Below are 26054 nucleotides of genomic sequence, written 5' to 3'. Positions count from 1 at the left end.
GATATATCTAAATCTGAACCGATTTCAACCAAATTTGGCACGCATAGCTACAATGCTAATTCTACTCCCTGTGCAAAATTTCAACTAAATCGGAGTTAAAAATTGGTCTCTGTGGTCATATGAGTGTAAATCGGGCGAAAGCTATATATGCGAGCTATACCTAAATCTGAACCGATTTCAACCAAATTTGGCACGCATAGCTACAATGCTAATTATACTCCCTGTGCAAAATTTCAACTAAATCGGAGCAAAAAATTGGCCTCTGTGGTCATTTGAGTGTAAATCGGGCGAAAGCTATATATGGGAGCTATATCTAAATCTGAACCGATTTCAACCAAATTTGACACGCATAGCCACAATGCTAATTCTACTCCTTGTGCAAAATTTCAACTAAATCGGAGCAAAAAATTGGCCTCTGTGGGCAAATAGTGTAAATCGGGCGAAAGCTATATATGGGAGCTATATCTAAATCTGAACCGATTTGGCTGATATTTTGCAAGTTTTTTGAGACTCATAAAATATTCGGATGTACGGAATTTGAGGAAGATCGGTTGATATACACGCCAATTATAACCAGATCGGTGAAAAATATATATGGCAGCTATATCTAAATCTGAACCGTTTTTTTCCAAAATCAATAGGGATCGTCTTTGAGCCGAAACAGGACCCTATACCAAATTTTAGGAGAATCGGACTAAAACTGCGAGCTGTACTTTGCACATAAAAATACATCAACAGACAGACAGACGGACAGACAGACAGACGGACATCGCTAAATCGACTCAGAATTTAATTCTAAGACGATCGGTATACTAAATGAAAATTCAAATGCACAAACTTATTATACCCTGTACCACAGTAGTGGTGAAGGGTATAAAAAGTGTTGTTCCACTAAGACAACGCACCGTGCCACCAGTCATTGAGAACGATGGCAAAAATTCATGAATTGGGCTTCGAATTGCTTCCCCACCCACCGTATTCTCCAGATCTGGCCCCAGCGACTTTTTGTTTGTACTCAGACCTCAAAAGGATGCTCGCAGGGAAAAAATTTGGCTGCAATGTAGAGGTGATCGCCGAAACTGAGGCCTATTTTGAGGCAAAACCGAAGGACTACTACCAAAATGGTATCAAAAAATTTGAAGGTCGTTATAATCGTTGTATCGCCCTTGAAGGGAACTATGTTGAATAATAAAAACGAATTTTGATAAAACAAAAATGTGTTTTTCTTTGTTAGACCGGGGACTTATCAGCCAACCTGTTATACGCACACACATGCGACCTTGTTTATAGGTTTTATGCAGTTATATCCAGCAAAGTAAAAATCATGGACTCATCGGTTCATAATTGCAGATTTGGCAACTAAAACAAAAATTACAAACTTGCAAACTTAGATAAAAACAACTCAGCTTTCGTTATGTATGTATGATCCATCTTGATTTATCTTGATCCTGATATAGATAGAATTTTTTTATTTTTAGATAAAAATGTTACTAAAGTAGTAACTATATTTTAGAATAATTAATTTTTTTATATTTTTTAATTGCATAGCATAGCATTGCATAAAAATGTTATTTTTTTATGTTATTTTTATACAAAACTTATACCTTTTCTATTGAAATGTACAGTTGTGCACGTTAATTTTTTTTTTTTTGATATGAAATAAATACTTTTTGTTTTTAACCAAAAAACATGTTTTTTTTTTCATTGCCGATTTTTTGACGATTTTTAAAATACAAGTGTCGATTATGACGATTTCTTCGGAAAAAAAGTGACGATATTTCTTGAAATTTTATTGGCAGCCCTGATGGAAAGAATAAGCCAATTTGAAAAGAAATTGTAATAAAACAAGAAATTTAAATAACTTTTTCTATATTCAAAGGAATACTATTGATATCAAATTTTTAAACAAAGTAATACTGAGACACATATAATCTACACTGAAAAAAAAAATTACATGATATTAAAGATTACGCAAACTAAACTTTAGGATGCGAAATTTGCAAAATATTGAGGACGAATTTCTTTAAAATAATAAAATTTTAATTAAAATAAAGTTTGTAAACTTTGCTTCAAAAACGTTTGTCATTAAATTTAAGTCGCATGTCTTTGAACTAAGTCAAAGTTTCCTTAAAGTAAAATGACACATTTTTGAATTAAAGAAATCGTCCTTAAATTAACTGAAGTATTGAATCTTTAGTTTTTAGATAAAAACGCTTCAAATATAGTCTAAGAGAATTTGACAATTTAGCATCTTTGGTTTAAAGTTTAAACTTTGAAGTATCCGTTATTTCATATAAAGAACAGAAAATTTACACAACTATGCATTTCAACAACAAAATCATAATAAATTCAGTCTTGTAACATATAAAAATAAACTAAAAAAAAAAAAACATTTTTATGCAATGCTATGCAATTCAAAAAATAATATAAAAAACATTTTTTTAATATATAGTTTTACTTTAGTAAGTTTTTTTATTTAAAAATAAAAATAAAGATCTCTAATATTTACATATGTGTTGCCCGATTTTCCAAAATTTGACAATTTGCAATACAATTTTGCAAAAATGTTCATAGAAATACATTTTTGCAAGAATATTCTATAGAAATGAAAATGTGCAAAAAATTTCAGATATAAAGGCTTGAGAAAGTATTCTATAAAAATAAAATTTTTTTATAGAAATAAAATTTAAAAAAAAATCCTATAGAAATAAAATTTTAACAAAATTTTCTATAGAAATAAAATCTTGACAAAATTTTCTATAGAAATAAAAATTTGACAAAATTTTCTATAGAAATAAAATTTTGACAAAATTTTCTATAGAAATAAAATTTTGACAAAATTTTCTATAGAAATAAATTTTTGCAAAATTTTCTATAAAAATACAATTTTTACAAAATTTTCTATAGAAATAAAATTTTGCCGAAATTTTCTAAAAAAATAAAATTTTGACAAAATTTTCTATAGAAATAAAATTTTGACAAAATTTTCTATAGAAATAAAAATTTTGACAAAATAGTCTATAGAAATAAAATTTTCTATAGAAATAAAATTTTTACAAAATTTTCTATAGAAATAAAATTTTGCCGAAATTTTCTAAAAAAATAAAATTTTCACAAAATTTTCTATAGAAATAAAATTTTGACAAAATTTTCTATAGAAATAAAATTTTGAAATAAATTTCTATAGAAATAAAATTTTGACAAAATTTTCTATAGAAATAAAATTTTGACAAAATTTTCTATAGAAATAAAAGTTTGACAAAATTTTCTATAAAAAAAAAGTTTGACAAAATTTTCTATAGAAATAAAATTTTGACTAAATTTTCTATAGAAATAAAATTTTGCAAAATTTTCTATAAAAATACAATTTTGACAAAATTTTCTATAAAAATAAAATTTTGACAAAATTTTCTATAGAAATACAATTTAGAAAACATTTTCTATAGAAATAAAATTTTGCCGAAATTTTCTATAAAAATAAATCTTTGACAAAATTTTCTAAAGAAATACATTTTGAAATAAATTTCTATAGAAATAAAATTTTGCCGAAATTTTCTATAGAAATATAATTTTGCCAACTTTTTCTGTAGAAATAAAATTTTGACAAAATTTTCTATAGAAATAAAATTTTGCCGAAATTTTCTATAGAAATATAATTTTCTATAGAAATTAAAATTTTGGTGGCTCTAAATTTGTAAACGAACTGCTTCTAGTCCAAATTTTTGAAGCGAGCTAATATCGTAATTTTTGATGCAAAAATCGGAAAATCGGCATTTGTTATTTTTTGAGTAAAAAATCGTCAAAATGCCGATAAATCTGCAAAATTGACAGCCTTGATTTCCATACCAATTTTATTAATTTTGGAAATTAACTTTAGAAATATTCTTTTTATTTATTTTGTCTTTTGCTAAAGATACCAAATATGTATTTACTTAAATGATTTTATATCTAGCTGAAGAGTGAATAAAGGTTCAGTTAGTCTGCATATACTACCACACACACACACAACATACATTCTTAATGCTAATTGAGCGTATAAGTAGATAATTAATTTTATTTAACAGCATGCCAAAAAGTCGACAATAGGATTTCATCTATTGTTATGCCATTTATAAGGCTTCTAAGTGAAGACTACAATAAATTGCCATTTCACATCTGGGCTCATAAAGAGTGATAGGTTTAATTTATTCATACGAATTTATTTGGAATATACGAATTACGTTTATAGAAGTTATTAATGCAGACACAAATTTGTATGTAAATCGAATAAACGTTGACCACCATGAAGAATTTAATAAATCGTTTAAACCGAAACATGTTCAACTGCAGTTTTCAAGAATTTTATTTATATTTTATATTTATAATTTAAATAATAAAAAATCATAACTAAAAATAGAGTATATACTTTATAAAACTGTACGTCATTTTTTAATAATTTTAATAATTTAATAAAAATATTTATTTATTTTTATTTATTAAAGTCTTTATTATAATGACAAATTGTAATAAATATATAACAAAAAAGCTAACTAGCAACTTAGGCTATTGGCTTAAATATAAAACAATATATTTTTGTCCTAACCCTACACTGAAAGATTTTTTTTTCTAAGAAACGATTTTTTATACATATCTAAATTTCATTTTTGAACAAAGTTATCGTTAAAAGCAAACAAAAAAGATTGCGGAGGAAAATGAAAGAGAAAATGCCAGATACAAATCTACACGGACAAATAAGACTGTTTTTCATAGGGTTGGGTGTAAAAATTATATGTTTAGAACTCAATATTTTTAACACAATATTTTTAAGTGCAAGCATATAACAGGTTGGCTGATAAATCCCCGGTCTGACACATAACATAATGTTCATAAACTAGCATAACATGTTTGGGACATATATGTTAACATGTTAGAACATATTATGTTTGGGACATACAATGTTTGTAAATATAATATGCTTAGATCTAAACATATATTAATTTAGAAATAGCCTATAAACATATATGTGTTTAGAAAGAGAGACCTAGAGAGTATGCTGCAAGTAAAATAATGAAAATATATCCACACTAAGAAAATTTCATTAAATTTATTTTTTTACCAGTGTATGCCCTAAGGTGAAACATAATATGTTTGAACAATAAAAACAATATTTTGTTTGGACCAATCTTGAAAATATATATGCTTGAAGCACACCCAAAAAAAAGGGGCTCTAATGCCAACTGAACTTTATTTTAGTTTATGAAGATTAGTTGATTTTAGGTAAATTTTGCACAATATGAGTAAATGTAACTTTACTAACTAACTTTAATGACGTGAACTAAAAATAAGAAAAAAAGTTGTATACAAATATAGTGCACAATTTTACTAAAAAATAAAATAGTTTATATTTTCCTAAAATGGCAGAAGTTTGCTAAAATTGAGTTCATAAGTCTCTCAAATGAGTAAATTTTACTAAAATTGTACCTGTCATGAACTTCGTATAGCGCTAAAGACATTTTAACAATTTTTAATTTTTTCTTTCAACATATGAAATTTTCTTAAATTACAGCAACAAATTAATTATTTATAATAATTTTTCTTCAATTTGACAAAAAGTATTAACTTATGTGTAACATGTTGCAATTAGAAAACTATTTTAGTTAAAATTTTCTAAAATGAACCTACATTTTCTCCCACGGTGGGTTCACTTTTTTTTGGTGAAGTTTATTAAGTTCGAATTAAGTAACTAATGGATTTCGATTTGAGAACTATTTTAATTTCGCGATTACTTTTGCTTAAAGGTGGGTTCACTTTTTTTTGGGATAAACATATGTTTGGGGTATATGTTACAGAAGCAATTTTTTGTATGGGTATATACACGTCAGACTATACTTGTTTCAACCCCAATGAGTAGGTTTCATAGTCTTCAGAATAGATATTGCAGATGGTGATGATACAATTTGAGTCTTATATATTTACTAAATTCTAATGAAGAAAAAACAAGTATATATGGCCATAAGTTCGGCCAGGCCGAATCTTATGTAACCTCTACCATGGATACCGTAGAAACTTCTACGAAAGAGTGTCATCCACAATCGAATTACTTGGGTTATGGTATCTTAAATCGTTTTCTAAATTGTGAGTTAGTCCATACGTGGTATATATTAGACAAAAAAGGTAGGTAGGTAAGTCTACAAATAATTACGAATCGATATGGACTTTTGCACCTGGGGATCGGTTCATATGGGGGCTATATATAATTATGGACCGATTTCGACCAATTTTTGCATGGGTGTTTGAGGCCATATATTAACACCACGTACCAAATATCAACGGAATCAGATGAATTTTGGTCTTCCAAGAGGCTCCGGAGGTCAAATCTGGTGATCGGTTTATATGGGGGCTATATATAATTATGCACCGATGGTCATTAGAGACCATATACTAACACCATGTACCAAATTTCAGCCGGATCGGAAGAAATTTGCAACTCTTAGAGGCTCCACAAGCCACATCGGGGGATCGGTTTATATGCGGCTATATATAATTATTGACCGATGTGGACCAATTTTTGCATAGATGTTACACGGATGGAAAAGACTGTTTTTCATATGTTTGGCTATAAACATTATATGTTTGGAACACAAATTTTTAAACACAATATTTTTGAGTGCAAGCATATAATGTTCATAAACTAGCATAACATGTTTGGGACATATATGTTAATATGTTAGAACATATTATGTTTGGGACATAAAATGTTTGTAAATATAATATGCTTGGATGCAAACATATATTAATTTAGAAATAGCCTATAAACATATATGTGTTTAGTAGCTTGGAGCGCTATTTAACAGGGAGCGATATTGAATTAAGTTGGTGGTTGTTGCTTGTTATTACAAAATTTACATTTTATTTTTCCTTGGGCAATTGATCTGCTACTTCTTTGATCCTTACAAACTGTGTGGTCCGCTGTTCGAATCCCCGTCCGGCAAAAGGTAAAATTAAAATAAAAAAAAATCATACAATTGAATAATTTCTTCTACAATGTTTGTATTACAGAAAAAGGTGCTAAGAACTAAAAAATCTCGTGGAAGTGAGAAAGATGTGGGGGAATATACAATTGGGCAGAAACAAAATTTTGAGCATTCAGGTCGAAAACCTATGTTGTTAGCACCTATATTACCTGTTTATTTTCATAATTCATTATGATTGTAAATATATAAATAAATAAATAAAATTTTGAGCACAATATTGTTTGGGAGAATTTTTTTTAAGCATATAATATTTTTGGGTGCAAAATGCTTCCAAACATATTATATGGTCACATAATAACATATTGTTTTTTGGAAGACAACATTATTGAATTTAGATGCAAAAATACAAAATGTTTGGAACTTAGACTACCCAAACATATATTGTTTAGGCCAATATGCTTTCAAACATATTATATATTGGTAGAGATCAAACATATAAATGTTTGGGCAATACCCAAAAATGTATATGCTTGAAGCAAAATATGTTTGGGAGTATATGTTACAGAAGCGATTTTTTGTGAGCGTGTAGAGACCATATACTAGGTTAGGTGGCGCCCGATGTATCAGGCTCACTTAGACTATTCAGTCCATTGTGATACCATAATGGTGAACTTCTCTCTGACTGATACAATAATGGTGAACTTCTCTCTCACTGAATGCTGCCCGATTCCATGTTAAGCTCAATGACAAGAGACCTCCTTTTTATAGCCGAGTCCGAACAGCGTTCCACATTGCAGTGAAACCACTTAGAGAAGCTTTGAAACCCTCAGAAATATCACCAGCATTACTAAGGTGGGATAACCCACCGCTGAAAAACTTTTTGGTGTTCGGTCGAAGCAGGAATCGAATCCAAGACCTTGTGTATGCAAGGCGGGCATGCTAATCATTGCACCACGATGGCTCCTATATAGACCGATCTCCTGATTTTACTTCTCGATCTTATAGAATCCGTAGTTTTATCCAATTTGCCTGTAATTGGAAGTCTTGAGGTATTTTAGGACGATAAAGATAGGACCCAATTTTGATAAAAAGTATGAATTTTAGAAGCCCAAGAAGTAAAATCGGAAGATCGGTCTATATGGGAGCTCTATCAAAACATGGACCGATACTCACCGTTTTCGGCACACATCTTTATGGTCCTAAAATACCTCTAGGTTTCCAATTTCAGGCAAATCGCATGGAAAATACGGTTTCTAGAAGCTAAAGGTCCCAAATCGGGGGGGTCGGTTTATATGCGGGGCTATACCAAAACATGGACCGATATAGCCCCCATCTTCAAACTTGATCTGCGTGGAGACAAAAAACGAGTTTATGCAAAATTTAAGCAAGATAGCTTTATTATAAGGATGTAGCGTGATTACAACAAACATCCAGACAGACAGACGGACATGGCTATATCATCTTAGAATTTCTCGCTGATCAAGAATATATATACTTTATATAATCGAAAATCGATATTTCGATGTGTTACAAACGGAATGACAAACTTATTATACCCCCGTCACCATTCTATGGTGGTGGGTATAAAAATACCGAAGTGTCGATCAACTGAAAGCAGCGCTTCGCCGTCTTCAAATACAGCAAAGCCACGCGCAGAGTAGAAATATGATCACCCAAACATGATTTAAGAGCAAAATGTTATTTTTGGACGGAGATCATGGAAAATTTTTGTCGCAAAAATGTTGCTATCTCGGCAAACATATATATGATTGCTGAAATCAGATATATAATTTTTGAGAAAATAACAACATGTTTCATATTCACCATCCAAAAATAATATTTTGCTCTTGAAATGTTTTTTGGGGTGATCATAGTCCTTCACTGGGTGGCAAATCTCTCAATGATATGGCTGAGCAGCACAATATTCACCTAATATGGGTACCTGGCCATAGGAACATACCGAGGAACTGCGAAGCAGATGAGCTAGCAAGGCTAGGAACTACCTTACATATTCCAGGGGAACTAGAATCTCTTGGTATGCCTCTGGCTACCTGCAAGCTCTTACTGCGTGAGAAGGCTGTCATGATGCCAAATGTTCGATGGGAGAATTGTAAGGGTTGTAACGACACCAAGCAAATATGGCCCCATTTAAACTTAAACCGCACACTAGATATGCTAGTGTTCTCGAGACGCCAGATATCACTCCTGATATCTGCTATAACGGGTCGCTGCCTGATAGGCGATTTTGCAAAAACTATTGGCGCGAAGTATAATGACCATTGTATGAGCTGTCATGATGCGGAGGAAAAGGAATCAATAAAACACCTCTTGTGTGAGTGTCCTGCATTTTGTGTAAGGCGTAAGCAAATTTTAGGGGCATATAGCTTCAGATTACTGGCGGACCTGGAAAACGTTAACTTAAGCAGTCTGCTAATGTTTTTGGAACAATCTGGTTGGTTCAACAAAAGAGAATAATAGAGAAGGTTCAGTGGTTAAAACCAGAAGTGCCCATATGTAATAGGTACTTTTAGTTAATGTGGTATCACAATGGACTGAGTAGTCTAAGTGAGCCTGAATCTTAATCGGGCTGCCACTTTAACCTAACCTAACCTAACCTTCTCTGGGTGAACTTTCATGCAATGTGTAATGGCTTTATCGGCCATTTGAAGGACAATTTCTTTGATGTCATATTTCGTTTTGGAGGAATATATTTTTTCCTTGGGTGTAGATTTTCAGAATGATCCCAATTAACCGGATTAACTGATGGACATAAAAAAAATGAGAAAGTACACAGTGCAACAATTGGCAGTTACGATACATTGACCTAAAACAATAGGTCCAAATATTTACAATGAGACATACATTAGGGAACCACTGTGGTGCAATGGTTAGCATGCCCGCCTTGCATACACAAGGTCGTGGGTTCGATTCCTGCTTCTACCGAACACCAAAAAGTTTTTCAGCGGTGGATTATCCCACCTCAGTAATGCTGTTGACATTTCTGAGGGTTTCAAAGCTTCTCTAAGTGGTTTCACTGCAATGTGGAACGCCGTTCGGACTCGGCTATAAAAAGGAGGTCCCTTGTCATTGAGCTTAACATGGAATCGGGCAGCACTCAGTGATAAGAGAGAAGTTCAGCAATGTGGTATCACAATGGACTGAATAGTCTAAGTGAGCCTGAAACATCGGGCTGCCACCTAACCTAACCTAACATTAGGTCGAGCAGGAGCAAGTACCCAACTGTAAAACACTCCCTAGGCTCCCTGTAAATTTTAAGTAAATCGGAAAATTCATGTGTTTTTAAAAAGTCGAGAAGAATGTCCCCCTCTCTGTCAAAATATCAAAACAAGCACTAAAAAAATATTTACGTGATATTAAAGATTACGCAACCTAAATTTTAGGATGCGAAATTTACAAAATATTAAGGACAAATTTCTTTAAAAGAATGAAATTTTAATTTAAATAAATTTCATTAAATTTAGGACACAATTTTAGTAAATGTGCGTCCCTCCGTAAAAGTCCCATGTCTTTGAAATAAGGCTAATTTTCCTTAAAGTAAAGAAACGCATTTTTGATTTAAAAAAATTGTCCTTAAATTAACTGAACTATTGAAACTTTAGATTTAAGATAAAAACGCTTCAAATATCGGCTAAGACTTATTTTGAAGATTTAGCGTCTTTGGTTGAAAGTGTTTTTGGGATTAAGAATACATATTCTACTTTGAAGAATCCGTTATAATTTGGTTTTTATACCCTGCTCCACACTGTGGAACAGGGTATTATAAGTTAGTGCATATGTTTGCAACACCCAGAAGGAGGCGAGATAGACACATGGTGTCTTTGGCAAAAATGCTCAGGGTGGGCTCTTGAGTCGATATAGCGATGTCCGTCTGCCCGTGAACACATTTTTGTAATCAAAGTCTAGGTCGTAGTTTTAGTCCAATCGACTTCAAATTTGGTACAAGTATGTGTTTTGGCTCAAAATAGATCCCTATTGATTTTGGAAGAAATCGGTTCAGATTTAGATATAGCTCCCATATATATATTTTGCCCGATATGGACTTATATGGCACCAGAAGCCAGAGTTTTACCCTAATTTGCTTAAAATTTTGCACAGGAAGAACAATTAATACTATAGTCAAGTGTGCCAAATTTTTTTTGAAATCGGTTGAGATTTAGATATAGCTCCCATATATATCTTTCGCCCGATATGGACTAATACGGTCCCAGAAGCCAGAGTTTTACCCCAATTTGGTTGAAATTTTGCACAGGGAGTAGAATTAGCATTATAGCTATGCGTGCCAAATTTGGTGGAAATCGGTTCAGATTTAGATATAGCTCCCACATATAGCTTTCGCCCGATTTACACTCATATGACCACAGAGGCCAATTTTTTGCTCCGATTTAGTTGACATTTTGCACAGGGAGTAGAATTAGCATTGTAGTTATGCGTGCCAAATTTGGTTTAAATCGGTTCAGATTTAGATATAGCTCCAATATATAGCTTTCATATGACCACATAGGCCAATATTTTGCTCCGATTTAGTTGAAATTTTGCACAGGGAGTAGAATTAGCATTGTAGCTATGCGTGCCAAATTTGGTTGAAATCGGTTCAGATTTAGACATATCTCCCATATATAGCTTTCGCCCGATTTACACTCATATGACCACAGAGGCCAATTTTTAACTCCGATTTAGTTGAAATTTTGCACATGGAGTAGAATTAGTATTGTTGCTATGCGTGCTATGAGTTTGGTTGAAATCGGTTCAGATTTAGATATAGCTCCCATATATATGTTTTTCTGATTTCGACAAAAATGGTCAAAATGCCAACATTTTCCTTGTAAAATCGCCACTGCTTAGTCGAAAAGTTTTAAAAATGACTCTAATTTTCCTAAACTTCTAATACATATATATCGAGCGATAAATCATAAATAAACTTTTTCGAAGTTTCCTTAAAATTACTTCAGAATTAAACGTTTCCCATATTTTTTACTAACATTGTGTTCCTCCCTAGTGCATTAGCCGACTTAAATTTTGAGTCTATAGATTTTGTAGAAGTCTATCAAATTCTGTACAGATCGAGTGATATTTAAATATATGTATTTGGGACAAACCTTTATATATAGCCCCCAACACATTTGACGGATGTGATATGGTATCGAAAATTTAGATCTACAAAGTGGTGCAGTCGGCACCGCCCGACTTTAGACTTTCCTTACTTGTTTAAACTGGCATTTGTTTACACGTGAGTACCTTTACTAGTAAACCGCGAAAAGAGAATGCAAATTTGATAAATGAGATCTGTATCCTAGTTTTAATTTTATTGATCCTAGATTTAAAGCCAGATAGGTCGCTAAAAAATGTCTTTATTTGTAGGAAGCCGGATCTTTGGCTCGAAATCAATACCAAAATCCTAAAGGGAAGGTCAAAATCTTTGGATCCAAGTAATTTTTTTTTGTGCAGTACGGAAATTAGAGACCACCCTTAGTCTTCCCTTCCAAAATGTTAAGGAAAATCGAAGTTTAATTTTAAACTAAACCGCCCATATATCGAAAAATGAATGTAGTATTAGTTTTAGTCATTGTTACTTTTAGTTGTTTTTGGTCCACTTTCAACATTCAGGACAAAAATTACCAACAATTAAGCTCATAAGTTAAAATTTTTAATTTTTTTTTATTTCTTTAACACTTCCTCCCAAAGCTTTTTCACTAAATATACGATTAATGTTTAACGAAAATCAAAATCAAATAATTTTATTATCTCTAAGCGTAATGTTGGTTATAATTGAAAACAACGTAAAAAAAATACAATTTATACATGTGTTAAACATAAAAAATACGAACAGAAAATGCAATGCAACACAAAAAATGGAATTTAGACAAAGTATATATAGTAAATACGCTTTTTGATTTTTTTTTTTAAATATATTTGTACGTGATTCAATCAAAATGTTTGGCAACAAAGTCACAGACACACAAAAGGCTGTAAACACAATTGAATTTGAATTAACTTAAAGAAAAAATCGTAAAAAACACAAGAAGTGAACGCAACACTTAACGTTTTCAACAATTGTTTGCTAAATTTTGGGGTGTTTTTGTTTTAATTTTTTAAGAAACAGATTTAACAAAACTTGTTAAGTGGTGGTAGTAATTGGAAAAAATAATAAATATGTTTAATAAACTTTGTTTTTTTTTTTTTGTTTTTATAAATTGCAAAAGAACGCAACGGAACTAAAAGAACAACTAAAAGAAAACGAAACGTAACGCAATAAAACGTAACGTAATATGGAACAAAGAATAATAAACTTTTTTTAATCTTTTGTTTTAGAAATAATCAAATAAATGTAAATGTGAAACGAAAACGAAAACGAAATGTTAAGTTATTTTTTTATTACGGGTACTGACTGAGACTAACTGCTCTCGTCGTTGTCGGTCATCGTTGACATCTTCATCGCCGCTGCAGACTCAAGTTCAGAGAGTTTTATTGCTTATTTTTTTTTTTGTTTCAAACCGTTACGAAAGTATGGCATTTGTTTATAATTTGCCCTCTCTCTCTCATCTTAAGGTTTTTTTTTTCATATACAAACATGCATCCTCATATTATAAGATATTTCTCTCTCGCTCTCTTTCTCATGGATATAACAACCAAAGACCGTATAGGGAGATTGTACTAAAGAGAAAACCGTTATCTTTAACCAAAGTATGGTTATGAGCTTTATTTTTACGGAGAGAGCGTTTAAAGTTACAATAAAATGGACTAGGATGCGTAGTCTATTTTTGTGGAGGGATTTGTTTGATTAAGAAAAATATAAAAAAAGTAAAAAAAGAAGAATAATTTTGATATTAATTAGTCGAAAATAATTGTTTTTTTTTGCTTGTTATAAATTAAATATGTTTTAAAGATTCTAAATTGACCTTCATACGAACAAAAATAAAAAAATATATATAAAACTATAAAATGTTTGGATTTAATTATTCTGTTGCACTAAATTTCTAAATTATGATGCAAAAAGCCAAGATTTGATTAAGGACAAATATTGGTTATAGTGAAAGGATCTTAAGGGTGGGGGCAGGAGGGTGATATACATATGTAAAGCTTTAATGGAATCGAAATTAAAAGTACTTACATCGGTTTGCAGCCTTTGAGCCTCCTGTTCCGTTTCGAAGGTTACAAAACCATAGCCTTTGCTAACACCCGCACGGTCAACTATGATTTTCGTTGATTTGACATTGCCATAGGCGGAGAAAACCCTACACAAATCGGATTCCGTTGTGTCACCACTAAAATAGAGAATTGAAAAATATAAATAATTAGTATCGAATTAGCAAAATAACAAAAAGCAATCGATTTAATATAATTTCTACATGCGAAGAAATAAAATTGAGTATGTCAAGAGTCCTCTTACACACTAAAAAGTAACTAAAAGTAAATACTTTGAAGTACTTGGCATAATTTGGATTTTGAAACTGGAATTTGTTTGTACATGAATACCTTTATTAATATATCGCAAACAGAGAATAAAAATTCGATGAAAGCGATCTGTATTTAATTTTATCGATCCTAGATTTAAAGCCAGGGAGGTCCATAAAAAATGTCTTTAATTTAAATAAGCCGCCTCTTTGGCTCGGAATCAATAACAAAATCCTTAAAGGAAGGTCAAAATCTTTGGATCCAAGTAAACTTTTTTTTTGAGTGTACATCATAAAGAAAGTCATTATTTGTAATTGAATTGTAAGAATTAGTAAAGGGTGATACGGTCAAAATTTGGTCAATATAAACTTGACGTATTTCTTTCAATTTTGCATTTAAAAAACCTGAACACCCCTCATTTTGAAGGTGTGTGTGTGTAGAATGTTGCTCCTATTTTAATTTTGGAATTCACTCTTCAGTTGTAAAAATGCCGTCCAAGCAATAAGAGCAGCGTATCAAAATTTTGCTCGCGCATCGCGAAAATCCGAGCAACTCGCACGCAAAGCTGGCAAAATCGCTAAAAGTTGCCAAATCAACCGTTACAAATGTAATTAAAGTGTTTGGGGAACGTTTGTCGACAGCCAGGAAGTCTGGATCGGGGGGAAATCGAAAACCGGAAGCCGCTGAGACAACAAGGAGAGTTGCCGGTAGTTTCAAGCGAAACCCTAACCTCTCTCTCCGAGATGCCGCAAATAAGCTGGGTGTATCGTCTACAACCGTGCATCGAGCCAAAAAACGAGCCGGACTATCGACTTACAAGAAGGTAGTGACTCCTAATCGCGATGATAAACAAAATACGACGGCCAAAGCGCGATCCCGGAGGCTGTACACGACGATGCTGACGAAGTTTGACTGCGTGGTAATGGACGACGAAATCTACGTCAAAGCCGACTACAAGCAGCAAAAGGCAAAAGGAAGGGGAAAGGTAGCAGATATTTTCAAGCACATAAAACTGTCAAAGTTCGCAAAGAAATATCTGGTTTGGCAACCCATCTGTACCTGTGGCTTGAAAAGCAGCATTTTCATAGCTGCCGCGACTGTCAACCAAGAAATTTACGTGAAAGAGTGTTTGAATAAACGTCTGCTGCCTTTCCTGAAGAAACACGGTTGTTCCGTACTGTTTTGGCCGGATTTGGCATCTTGCCATTACGGTAAAAACACCATGGAGTGGTACGCCGCCAACAACGTGCAGATGGTTTCCAAGGACAAGAACCCTCCCAACACGCCAGAGCTCCGCCCAATTGAGAAATACTGGGCTATTGTCAAGCGGAACCTAAAGATGAGCAAAAAACCTGCTAAGGACGAGTAGCAGTTCAAGGCATACTGGCTTTCTGCGGCGAAGAAGGTGGACAAGGTGGCTGTACAAAATCTGATGGCAGGTGTCAAGCGTGAGGCCCGGCAATTCGGATTTGGAAAAGCGAAAGCCTAACTGAATATTTTTCCTGAATTTTATACCAATTGAACTTGAAAAAGAAATTTAATTTGATTTTTTAAATAACCGATTTCTCCGATTTACACGCGTTTTCCCTTGACCAAATTTTGACGGTCACCCCTCCGTCACCTTTTATGTCATTATTATCAAATCCTAAACTAAATAGCAATAAAGGTATATATTTATTACATAATACAATAAAATTTAAAATTAAAAATTTTTAGTGTAAAGACAAAATCGTTGGATGCGGACAAATATTTTGTTAATGCGAGAAGGGATGCAACACATATTAAAGTCATTGAAGTTCCAGAGCCAATTTCGGTCAACGTATGATGCCTTTTTCGGCACAATTTCCACTCGAGCCATAAATAATTAACCAAAATTTGGAGAAAATTTAACCCAAAAACTACCACCAAAAAATATTATATTTTTTAATTGTTTTCTATAGAAAATTTCGTCAAATTTTCATTTCTATAGATTTTTTTCAAATTTCATTTCTATAGAAATTTTTGTCAAAATTGTATTTCTATAGCAAATTTTGTCAAAATTTTATTTCTATAGAAAATTTTGTCAATATTTTATTTCTATAGAAAATTTTATCAAAATTTCATTTCTATAGAAAATTTTCTCAAAATTTTATTTCTATAGAAAATTTTGTCAAAATTTAATTTCTATAGAAAATTTTGTCAAAATGTAATTTCTATAGAAAATTTTGTCAAAATTTTATTTCTATAGAAAATTTTGTCAAAATTTTATTTCTATAGAAAATTTTGTCAAAATTTAATTTCTATAGAAAATTTTGTCAAAATTGTATTTCTAAAGAAAATTTTGTCAAAATTTTATTTCTATAGAACATTTTGTCAAAGTTTTACTTCTATAGAAAATTTTGTCAACATTTTATTTCTATAGAAAATTTTGTCAAAATTGTATTTCTATAGAAAATGTTGTCAACATTTTATTTCTATAGAAAATGTTGTCAACATTTTAATTTTGTCAATATTTTATTTCTATAGAAAATTTTGTCAATATTTTATTTCTATAGAAAATTTTATCAAAATGTCATTTCCATAGAAAATTTTCTCAAAATTTTATTTCTATAGAAAATTTTGTCAACATCTTATTTCTATAGAAAATGTTGTCAAAATTTTATTTCTATAGAAAATTTTATCAAAATTTTATTTCTATAGAAAATTTTGTCAAAATTTTATTTCTATAGAAAATTTTGTTAAAATTTTATTTCAATAGAAAATTTTATCAAAATTTTATTTCTATAGAAAATTTTCGCAAAATTTTATTTCTATAGAAAGTTTTGTCAAAATTTTATTTCTATAGAAAATTTTATCAAAATTTCATTTCTATAGAAAAGTTTATCAAAATTTTATTTAGAAATTTTGTCAAAATTTTATATATATAGAAAATGTTTTCAAAATTGTATTTCTATAGAAAATGTTGTCAGCATTTTTTTCCATAGAAAATGTTGTCAAAATGTTATTTCTATAGGCAATTTTTAATCATAACTTTATTTCTATAGAAAATTTTATCAAATTTTTTTTTTCTATAGATAATTTTGTCAAAATTGTATTTCTATAGAAAATGTTGTCAAAATTGTATTTCTGTAGAAAATTTTGTCCATAGAAAATTTTATCAAAATTTCATTTCTATAAAAAATTTTGTCAAAATTTTATATCTATAGACAATTTTTAATCATAACTTTATTTCTATAGACAATTTTGTCAAAATTTTATTTCTATAGAAAATTTTGTCCATAGAAAATTTTATCAAAATTTCATGTCTATAGAAAATTTTCTCAAAATTTTATTTCTATAGAAATTTTTGTCAAAATTGTATTTCTATAGAAAATTTTGTCAAAATTTTATTTCTATGGAAAATTTTCGCAAAATTTTATTTCTATAGCAAATTTTATCAAAATTTTATTTCTTAGAAAATTTTATCAAAATTCGATGTCTATAGAAAATTTTCTAAAAATTTTATTTCTATAGAAAATTTTGTCAAAATTTTATTTCTATAGAAAATGTTGTCAAAATTGTATTTCTATAGAAAATGTTGTCAACATTTTATTTTTATAGAAAATTTTTTAAAATTTGTATTTCTATAGAAAATTTTGTCAAAATTTAATTTCTATAGAAAATTTTGTCAAAATTTTATTTCTATAGAAAATGTTGTCAAATTTTAAACCTATAGAAAACTTTGTCAAAATTTTATTTCTATGGAAAATTTTCGCAAAATTTTATTTCTATAGAAAATTTTGCCAAAATTTTATTTCTATAGAAAATTTTATCAAAATTTCATTTCTATCGACAATTTTGTCAAAATTTTATTTCTATAGAAAATTTTGTCAAAAGTTTATTTCTATAGAAAATTTTGTCTAAATTTTATTTCCATAGAGAATTTTGTTAAAATTTTATTTCTATAGAAAATTTTGTCAACATTTTATTTCTAGAGAAAATTTTGTCAAAATTTTATTTCTATAGAAAATTTTGTCAAATTTTAATTCTATAGAAAACTTTGTCAAAATTTTATTTCTATGGAAAATTTTCGCAAAATTTTATTTCTATAGAAAATTTTGCCAAAATTTGATTTCTATAGAAAATTTTATCAAAATTTCATTTCTATAGAAAATTTTGTCAAAATTGTATATCTTAGAAAATGTTGTCAACATTTTATTTCTATAGAAAATTTTGTCAAAATTTTATATCTATAGACTATTTTTAAGCATAACTTTATTTCTATAGAAAATTTTCTCAAAATTTTATTTCTATAGAAAATTTTCTCAACATTTTATTTCTATAGAAAATGTTGTCAAAATTGTATTTCTATAGAAAATGTTGTCAACATTTCATTTCTATAGAAAATGTTGTCAACATTTTATTTCAATAGAAAATTTTGTCAAAATTTTATTTCTATAGAAAATTTTTTCAAAATTTTAGTCCTATAGAAAATTTTGTCAAAATTTTATTTCCATAGAAAATTTTATCAAAATTTTATTTCCATAAAAATTTTGTCAAAATTTTATTTCTATAGAAAATTTTGTCAAAATTTTAGTTCTCTAGAAAATTTTTTCAAAATTGTATTTCTAAAGCAAATTTTGTCAAAATCGTATTTCTATAGAAAATTTCGTCATAGTTTTACTTCTATAGAAAAGTTTGTCAAAATTTTATTTCTATAGAAAATTTTTTCAAATATTTATTTCTATAAAAAATTTTGTTATAATTTTATCTTTAGTGTGAAGATATTTTTTAGGTACCCTACCAGCTAGTTTTCAGTGTACTATAAATAACTAAAACTATAACGCAATTTAAATATTTGGGCATCTGCTATTTAGATTTTAGTACACTTTTATAAAAATGTTGACACTACTTTTTTTTGGATGCACAAATTAACATTGGAAGCAAATATTGTCTATCATTTGAATAGTATAAAATTTAAACTTATTTTTGGTCATCCTTAGCTGAAGGCAATGTTGCGCAAATTTATCCTTCTTCTGGATAAATGGCTATTGTGTTTTCTTTTAGTCCCTTGCGACTTTGTTACCGAATACTAAAATAAATAAAGCGTAATATATTTATGAATGTCTTTCCATGTTCATATTGTAGTATAATAAATGTTCGCCTGAAAGTATGCAAATAAAATAGGCAAATACATTTCCTTTAATGCCTATTACCCTGAGATGAAAGAGTAAAAAACTAATTTGTGTAAATTAAATTAATCTTTATAAATTGGATATTATGTAACAGAAAATATGCCAATATTTTAAAAAGATATGCAATTTGTATTTACAAATTACATTTTTTTACTTACTTTTACATACTTTTATAATTTTATTTGATTTGCCTACAATTAAATAATTGTTTGCTTTACATTGTTTGCCTTAAATAAAGCTGTAAATCCTCTTTACATTTTTTCATTAATATTTATCTCCATTTTTCATAATTATTCTCTTTAATTAAATACCTTTAAATATTAATGGGGGGAAAATAAGCATGCATACCTTCATTTATCACATCTACTTAACCTTTTAGTAGATGGGAAAGCCTGAAAGTTATGCTACATTATTTTCTTTAATTAAACCCTTTTTGCACATTTTGTCCTCGGCAACTACCGGTCCAGTGAAGCAACAATTACGATTATAAATAATGAGCAATTGCTATTGAAGTCGCATCGCATAGCTGCGTAAAGCATTTCCTTAATTAAGTCCATGTCAATGGCGGACCCGTGTGCTCTGTATATGAAGTGCTAATAATATCTTTGTAATGGCATTTGCATTATGAAGATGGGTGTACGAAGGAAAATATTTTTTTCCGTTTTAGCTGTTTTGGAAAAAGCACAGAAAATGCTACACGTGAAAAAATTGTTTTCCATACATTTACTTGAAATTCTCAAGAAATCTACAAGGATTTTTTGGGTCGATAATAATAATCTCCACAAAAAAATTATATTTATTATATATTTATAGTTTATTATATTTATAATTATATTTATATTTACGTTTCAATCATAAGCGATTACTTTTTTTATGGACATCCAAAACTGATCTTCCAGAGATGTCCTTCATTTTCACTTCACACGAAGTTCTTTTGGGGTGATATATAAAATTTTTTACCCGTTTTTTGCAATAAATTTAAATTTTCTGAATTTTACCGGATATAAAACACAGTAAGGACAAACAAAATAATGGAAATGTCAACAAAAAAATTATTTGAAAAGTGTACAGATCTGTTTCTCGTCAGACATGGAATTTGATCAAATATTTGGTAGTATTATTCAAAGCGTCTCTATATATTCTAATATAACAATTCAAATTGCTGCAATTACGGAAATATCAATTAACGATGTACATTAAATAAATTAATTAAAAAATGATTGAATCGATTAATGTTTTTATTTAATTTTTTCTACACTTTTAAATTATTAATGGCAATTGAACCCACGTTTAGTTCATAAAATGTTTGAGACATACTTAAAACCAGTAAGAATTCATTAAGATGTCGAAAAAAAAAATAATAAAATTTAACTACGAAAAAATATTTCTTCCAATAAAAGTTAAACTTAGTGTTAGTTCTATGTGGGTACTTTAGCTATATTTGCACAAATCGGAAGACCATATACACTGAAAAAAAGCATGCCCGGTTCCAAAGATTTGGTCTTTACTTTTGGGTTGGTTCTAGGAAGCGAATTTTAATTGTTCGCTTTCAGCTTTTTTCAGCTTTTTTTCTTCATATGCTAATCAAAGTCCTTTAAAAACGAGTTAACGACAACTTTATTTTCCAAATTAAGACTCGACTTCCAGTAGAAATTATGCTATGTTTCAAGTAAAAAACGTCTTTAAAATAAAGTATTGAAAAACATGTCCTATATTTGAACGATTTTGCTTTGTAGCAAAGATGCAAAAAGACAACAAATTTAAAGACAATTTCATTAAATTAAAAAAAAATTTTTGAATTATTAAAGTCAAGTTGACCTTAGCCCAAAAATTTTTTCTTTAATGTTATGATACCCATTTTTAAGTTAAATCATTTAATTATAAGGACAAAACGACTTCATTGAAAAGGATTTTGGACAAGGAAAAAACTTTATATTAGAGAAATGCGTCTTCTATGCTAAGCAAAATTTGCATTCGTATTTTAAAGCCATGAAATCTTTGACCTCACGACAATATTTTTTTCAGTGTACAATTTTTTCAGACTGGATTTAGCATTTTTATTCGAAAAAAATTAAATGATTTGTACCATTTTATGAATTCTTACTCTATTTTTAACCTATTTGAAACAAAAAAATTTAAAACTACCCATTAAAAGTATGAACAAACTAAGATATAAAAATTTGAATTAAAGAACATCATTGGGAGTTCATCTTCTGGAAGTGCCTTTAAACTTGTGCTTTTGGAAGAACTTCGAAATTTTTTGGCTGGGTGGGGGTAAAACTTGGCTTCTGGGGGAATATAAGTGCATATCGGGCGAAAGAGATATATGCGAGTTATATCTAAATCTGAACAGAATTTTTTCCAAATTTATTCTGATTTATTCTATTCTGACCCAAAACACATACTTATGCCAAATTAGAAAATTTGAAACTGCGACCAAGACTTTGATCACAAAAATGTGTTCACGGATGGACGGACGGACATGGCTACATTGACTCAGAACTTCCCAGCAAAAAAAATTTGGAAGGCAAGACTTCGAAAGCAATTCCAAAAATATCCTCCAAAAGATGTTCTTTGTTTTAACTACACAGGAAGTCCTTTTAATTCAATTCTTTATAACTCGCTTATTTCGTATATTGAATTGCTAATTTTAACTTTGTTTGTTTCAAATATTTTAATTTCCGGATCCAAAAAAAAACATGTTCACTACTTTTTTGGCGACGCGTTTTTTGCTGGGTTATAATACCCTCCTGCACAGTGTGGTATAAATATGATTGATCTAATTAAAAATTGATTCAATAAATTTAAGTAACTGATTTATGATTAAAAATTTAATTAACGCAATTAATGTTTTGATTAAATAGTTTTAAAATTTAATTAAAATATTAATTGAAACAAAAACAATATATATTTTTTCGAAGCTGAACTGACTTACTTCAACATTGTGTGGAGTTTTGCGATCAGTGTTGCCAGTATTGGTGGGTTTTCCTCAAATCGGGGATATTTTTTTCGTGAATGAGGACGAAATGTTTGAGTTGGGGACTTGGGGATTTGGTGGGAAATCTCCACAAATTTGGCGATAGGTTAGGTTAGGTGGCAGCCCGATGTATCAGGCTCACTGCCTGATTCCATGTTAAGCTCAATGACAAGGGACCTCCTTTTTATAGCCGAGACCGAACGGCGTACCACATTGCAGTGAAACCACTCAGAGAAGCTTTGAAACCCTCAGAAATGTCACCAGCATTACTGAGGTGGGATAATCCACCGCTTAAAAACTTTTTGGTATTCGGTCGAAGCAGGAATCGAACCCACGACCTTGTGTATGCACGGCGGGCATGCTAACCATTGCACCACGGAGGCTCCCTTAATTTGGGGATATTTGTGGGGAATTTTCGAAATATGTTCAGTACAATAAATCATATTTAGAATTATGGTTTATATGCAATTCTTTAATTCTACATGCATAAGAAAAGGCTTGAAGTAGTACGGAAAATCTTAAAAATATAAAAAAAAACTTTCCTCCTCTTTATTCCACGGCATTTTTTTGGGGGGCCCAAGAGCCACTTTACAAATTTATTCCAATTCATAAGAAAATTTTTGAACTGTTGCCCGCTCATCTGCGTACATTAGCAATTTTATTTCTTGACTATTTAGAACTAAGTTTTGATTCATAAATATACATGTTGACCGAACTCCTGATAACTAATATAAAAAAATTCCATATTTTTCCAATTTTTTATACCCTCCACCATAGGATGGGGGTATATTAACTTTGCCATTCCGTTTGTAACACATCGAAATATTGCTCTTAGACCCCACAAAGCATACACGGATGAAAAAGACTGTTTTTCATATGTTTGGCTATAAACATTATATGTTTGGAACACAATATTTTTGAGTGCAAGCATATAATGTTCATAAACTAGCATAACATGTTTGGGACATATATGTTAATATGTTAGAACATATTATGTTTGGGACATAAAATGTTTGTAAATATAATATGCTTGGATGCAAACATATATTAATTTAGAAATAGCCTATTAACATATATGTGTTTAGTAGCTTGGAGCGCTATTTAACAGGGAGCGATATTGAATTAAGTTGGTGGTTGTTGCTTGTTATTACAAAATTAACATTTTATTTTTCCTTGGGCAATTGATCAGCTACTTCTTTGATCCTTACAAACTGTGTGGTCCGCTGTTCGAATCCCCGTCCGGCAAAAGGTAAAATTAAAATAAAAAAATCATACAATTGAATAATTTCTTCTACAATGTTTGTATTACATGGGTGCAAAATGCTTCCAAACATATTATATGTTCACATAATAACATATTGTTGTTTGGAAGACAACATTATTGAATTTGGATGCAAAAATACAAAATGTTTGGAACTTAGACTACCCAAACATATATTGTTTAGACCAATATGCTTTCAAACATATTATATATTGGAAGAGATCAAACATATAAATGTTTGGGCAATACCCAAAAATGTATATGCTTGAAGCAAAATATGTTTGGGAGTATATGTTACAGAAGCGATTTTTTGTGAGCGTGTATATATTCTGGGTCGTTCTGAGCATGTCCGTCCGTCCGTCCTTCTGTTGAAATCACGCTAACTTCCGAACGAAACAAGCTATCGACTTGAAACTTGGCACAAGTAGTTGCTATTGATGTAGTAGTATGTATTGATGGTATTGCAAATGGGCCATATCGGTCTACTTTTACGTATAGCCCCCATATAAACGGACCCCAAATTTAGCTTGCGGATCCTCTAAGAGAAGCAAATTTTATCTAATCCAGCTCAAATTTGGTACATGGTGTTAGCATATGGTATCCAACAACCATGCAAAAATTGGTCCACATATAAAAAAATTGGTCCCATATAAACCGATCCCCCGATTTGGCTTGCGGAGCCTCTAAGAGAAGCAAATTTCATCCGATCCGGCTGAAATTTGGTACATGGTGTAAGTATATGGTCTCTAACAACTATGCCAAAATTGGTCCACATCGGTCCATAATTATATATAGCCCCCATATAAACCGATCCGCCGATTTGGCTTGCGGAGCCTCTAAGAGAAGCAAATTTCATCCGATCCGGATGAAATTTGGTAAATGGTGTTAGTATATGGTCTCTAATGACCATGCAAAAAATGGTCCACATCGGTTCATAATTATATATAGCCCCTATATAAACCGATCGCTAGGTTTGACCGCCGGAGCCTCTTGGAAGACCAAAATTCATCTGATTCAGTTGAAATTTGGTACGTGGTTGTAATATATGGCCTCAAACACCCATGCAAAAATTGGTCGAAATCAGTCCATAATAATATATAGCCCCCATATAAACCGATCCCCAGATTTGACTTCCGGAGCCCCTTGAAAGAGCAAAATTCATCAGATTCGGTTGAAATTTGGTACGTGATGTTAGTAAATGGTATCCAACAACCATGCAGGAATTGGTTCATATCAGTCCATAATTATATATAGCCCCCATATAAACCGATCCCCAGATTTGACCTCCGGTGCCTTTTGGAGAAGCAAAATTCATCCGAACTGGTTGAAATTTGGTACGTGGTAATTAACTGGCTCTCTACGTACCGTGCAAAAGTCCATATCATTTCATAATTATTTGTAGACGTACCTATACCACGTGTGGGCTAACTCACAATTTAGAAAACGATGTTAAGAACTTTTAAGATACCACAACCCAAGTAATTCGATTGTGGATGATAGTCTTTCGTAGAAGTTTCTACGCAATCTATGGTGGAGGGTACATAAGATTCGGCCTGGCCGAACTTACGGCCGTATATATTTGTTTTAATTTATTATTGGGATTTTTTGTGGGGCATTTATTGGGAATTTTTGTAGGGCACTTTTATTTTTGGGGATGAAAACGTTCCATTTGGGGGACAAGAGCCCCGAAAATACTGGCGACTCTACTTGCGATGGAAATAGAGCACTTCATCATTTCGCATTGGGAAGCTCTTAATTAGTTTAGGTTGAAAATGGAGGGTGTTCCTTTAATAAGTATATCGCGGAAAATTATTCGATATCTGAGCAACTCCCCAGAGGAGACAATGTAGTGAAAATCAACAAGTATATGCAGAAGTACGTTTGACCGGGCCGAATCTTAAACACCCACCACCATGAATCAAATATGAGTATAATAGTTTCCATTGAAAACTCTTCGTTGTAGCGGGTTGATAATGTATAGAATTTTAGGAGGTTTTGATGCAAGATATTCTCCTAAGCAGTTCAGTTCAACCAGTACGCTTTCCGAAAATAAATTTAAAGATTCTACCTATGAAGGCTAGATCAGATTCTGGATTTAAAGGGTGATTTGTTAAGAGCTTGATAACTTTTTTAAAAAAAAAAAACGCATAAAATTTGCAAAATCTCATCGGTTCTTTATTTGAAACGTTAGATTGGTCCATGACATTTACTTTTTGAAGATAATTTCATTTAAATGTTGACCGCGGCTGCGTCTTAGGTGGTCCATTCGGAAAGTCCAATTTTGGGCAACTTTTTCG

The 26054-nt window shown here is 30.7% G+C and overlaps 1 protein-coding gene across 10 annotated transcripts in view; it reads right to left on the bottom strand.

Annotated features, from left to right (window-relative positions):
- The window catches only part of bol (boule homolog, RNA binding protein), a 276121-nt gene that overhangs the window by 48013 nt on the left and 202054 nt on the right, over positions 1 to 26054 (bottom strand). For 9 of the 10 annotated variants that reach the window (XR_012721954.1, XM_075307511.1, XM_075307512.1 and 6 more), the window contains one exon: positions 14083 to 14236. Coding sequence is in view for 9 of the 10 variants with exons in the window: in XM_075307511.1 (XP_075163626.1) it covers positions 14083 to 14236 (154 nt within the window). In the remaining variant the exon portion in view is untranslated. Of the gene's footprint in view, positions 1 to 13434; positions 13727 to 14082; positions 14237 to 26054 lie in introns of those variants that run through there. The other variant, XM_075307513.1, reaches the window with a different exon arrangement.

The sequence above is a fragment of the Haematobia irritans genome, chromosome 4 (genome assembly GCF_050003625.1).
Source record: "Haematobia irritans isolate KBUSLIRL chromosome 4, ASM5000362v1, whole genome shotgun sequence".
In the NCBI taxonomy this organism is placed as follows: domain Eukaryota; kingdom Metazoa; phylum Arthropoda; class Insecta; order Diptera; family Muscidae; genus Haematobia; species Haematobia irritans.
Note: the sequence above shows the minus strand (reverse complement) of the source record. Positions and strands in the feature narration are given on the sequence as shown.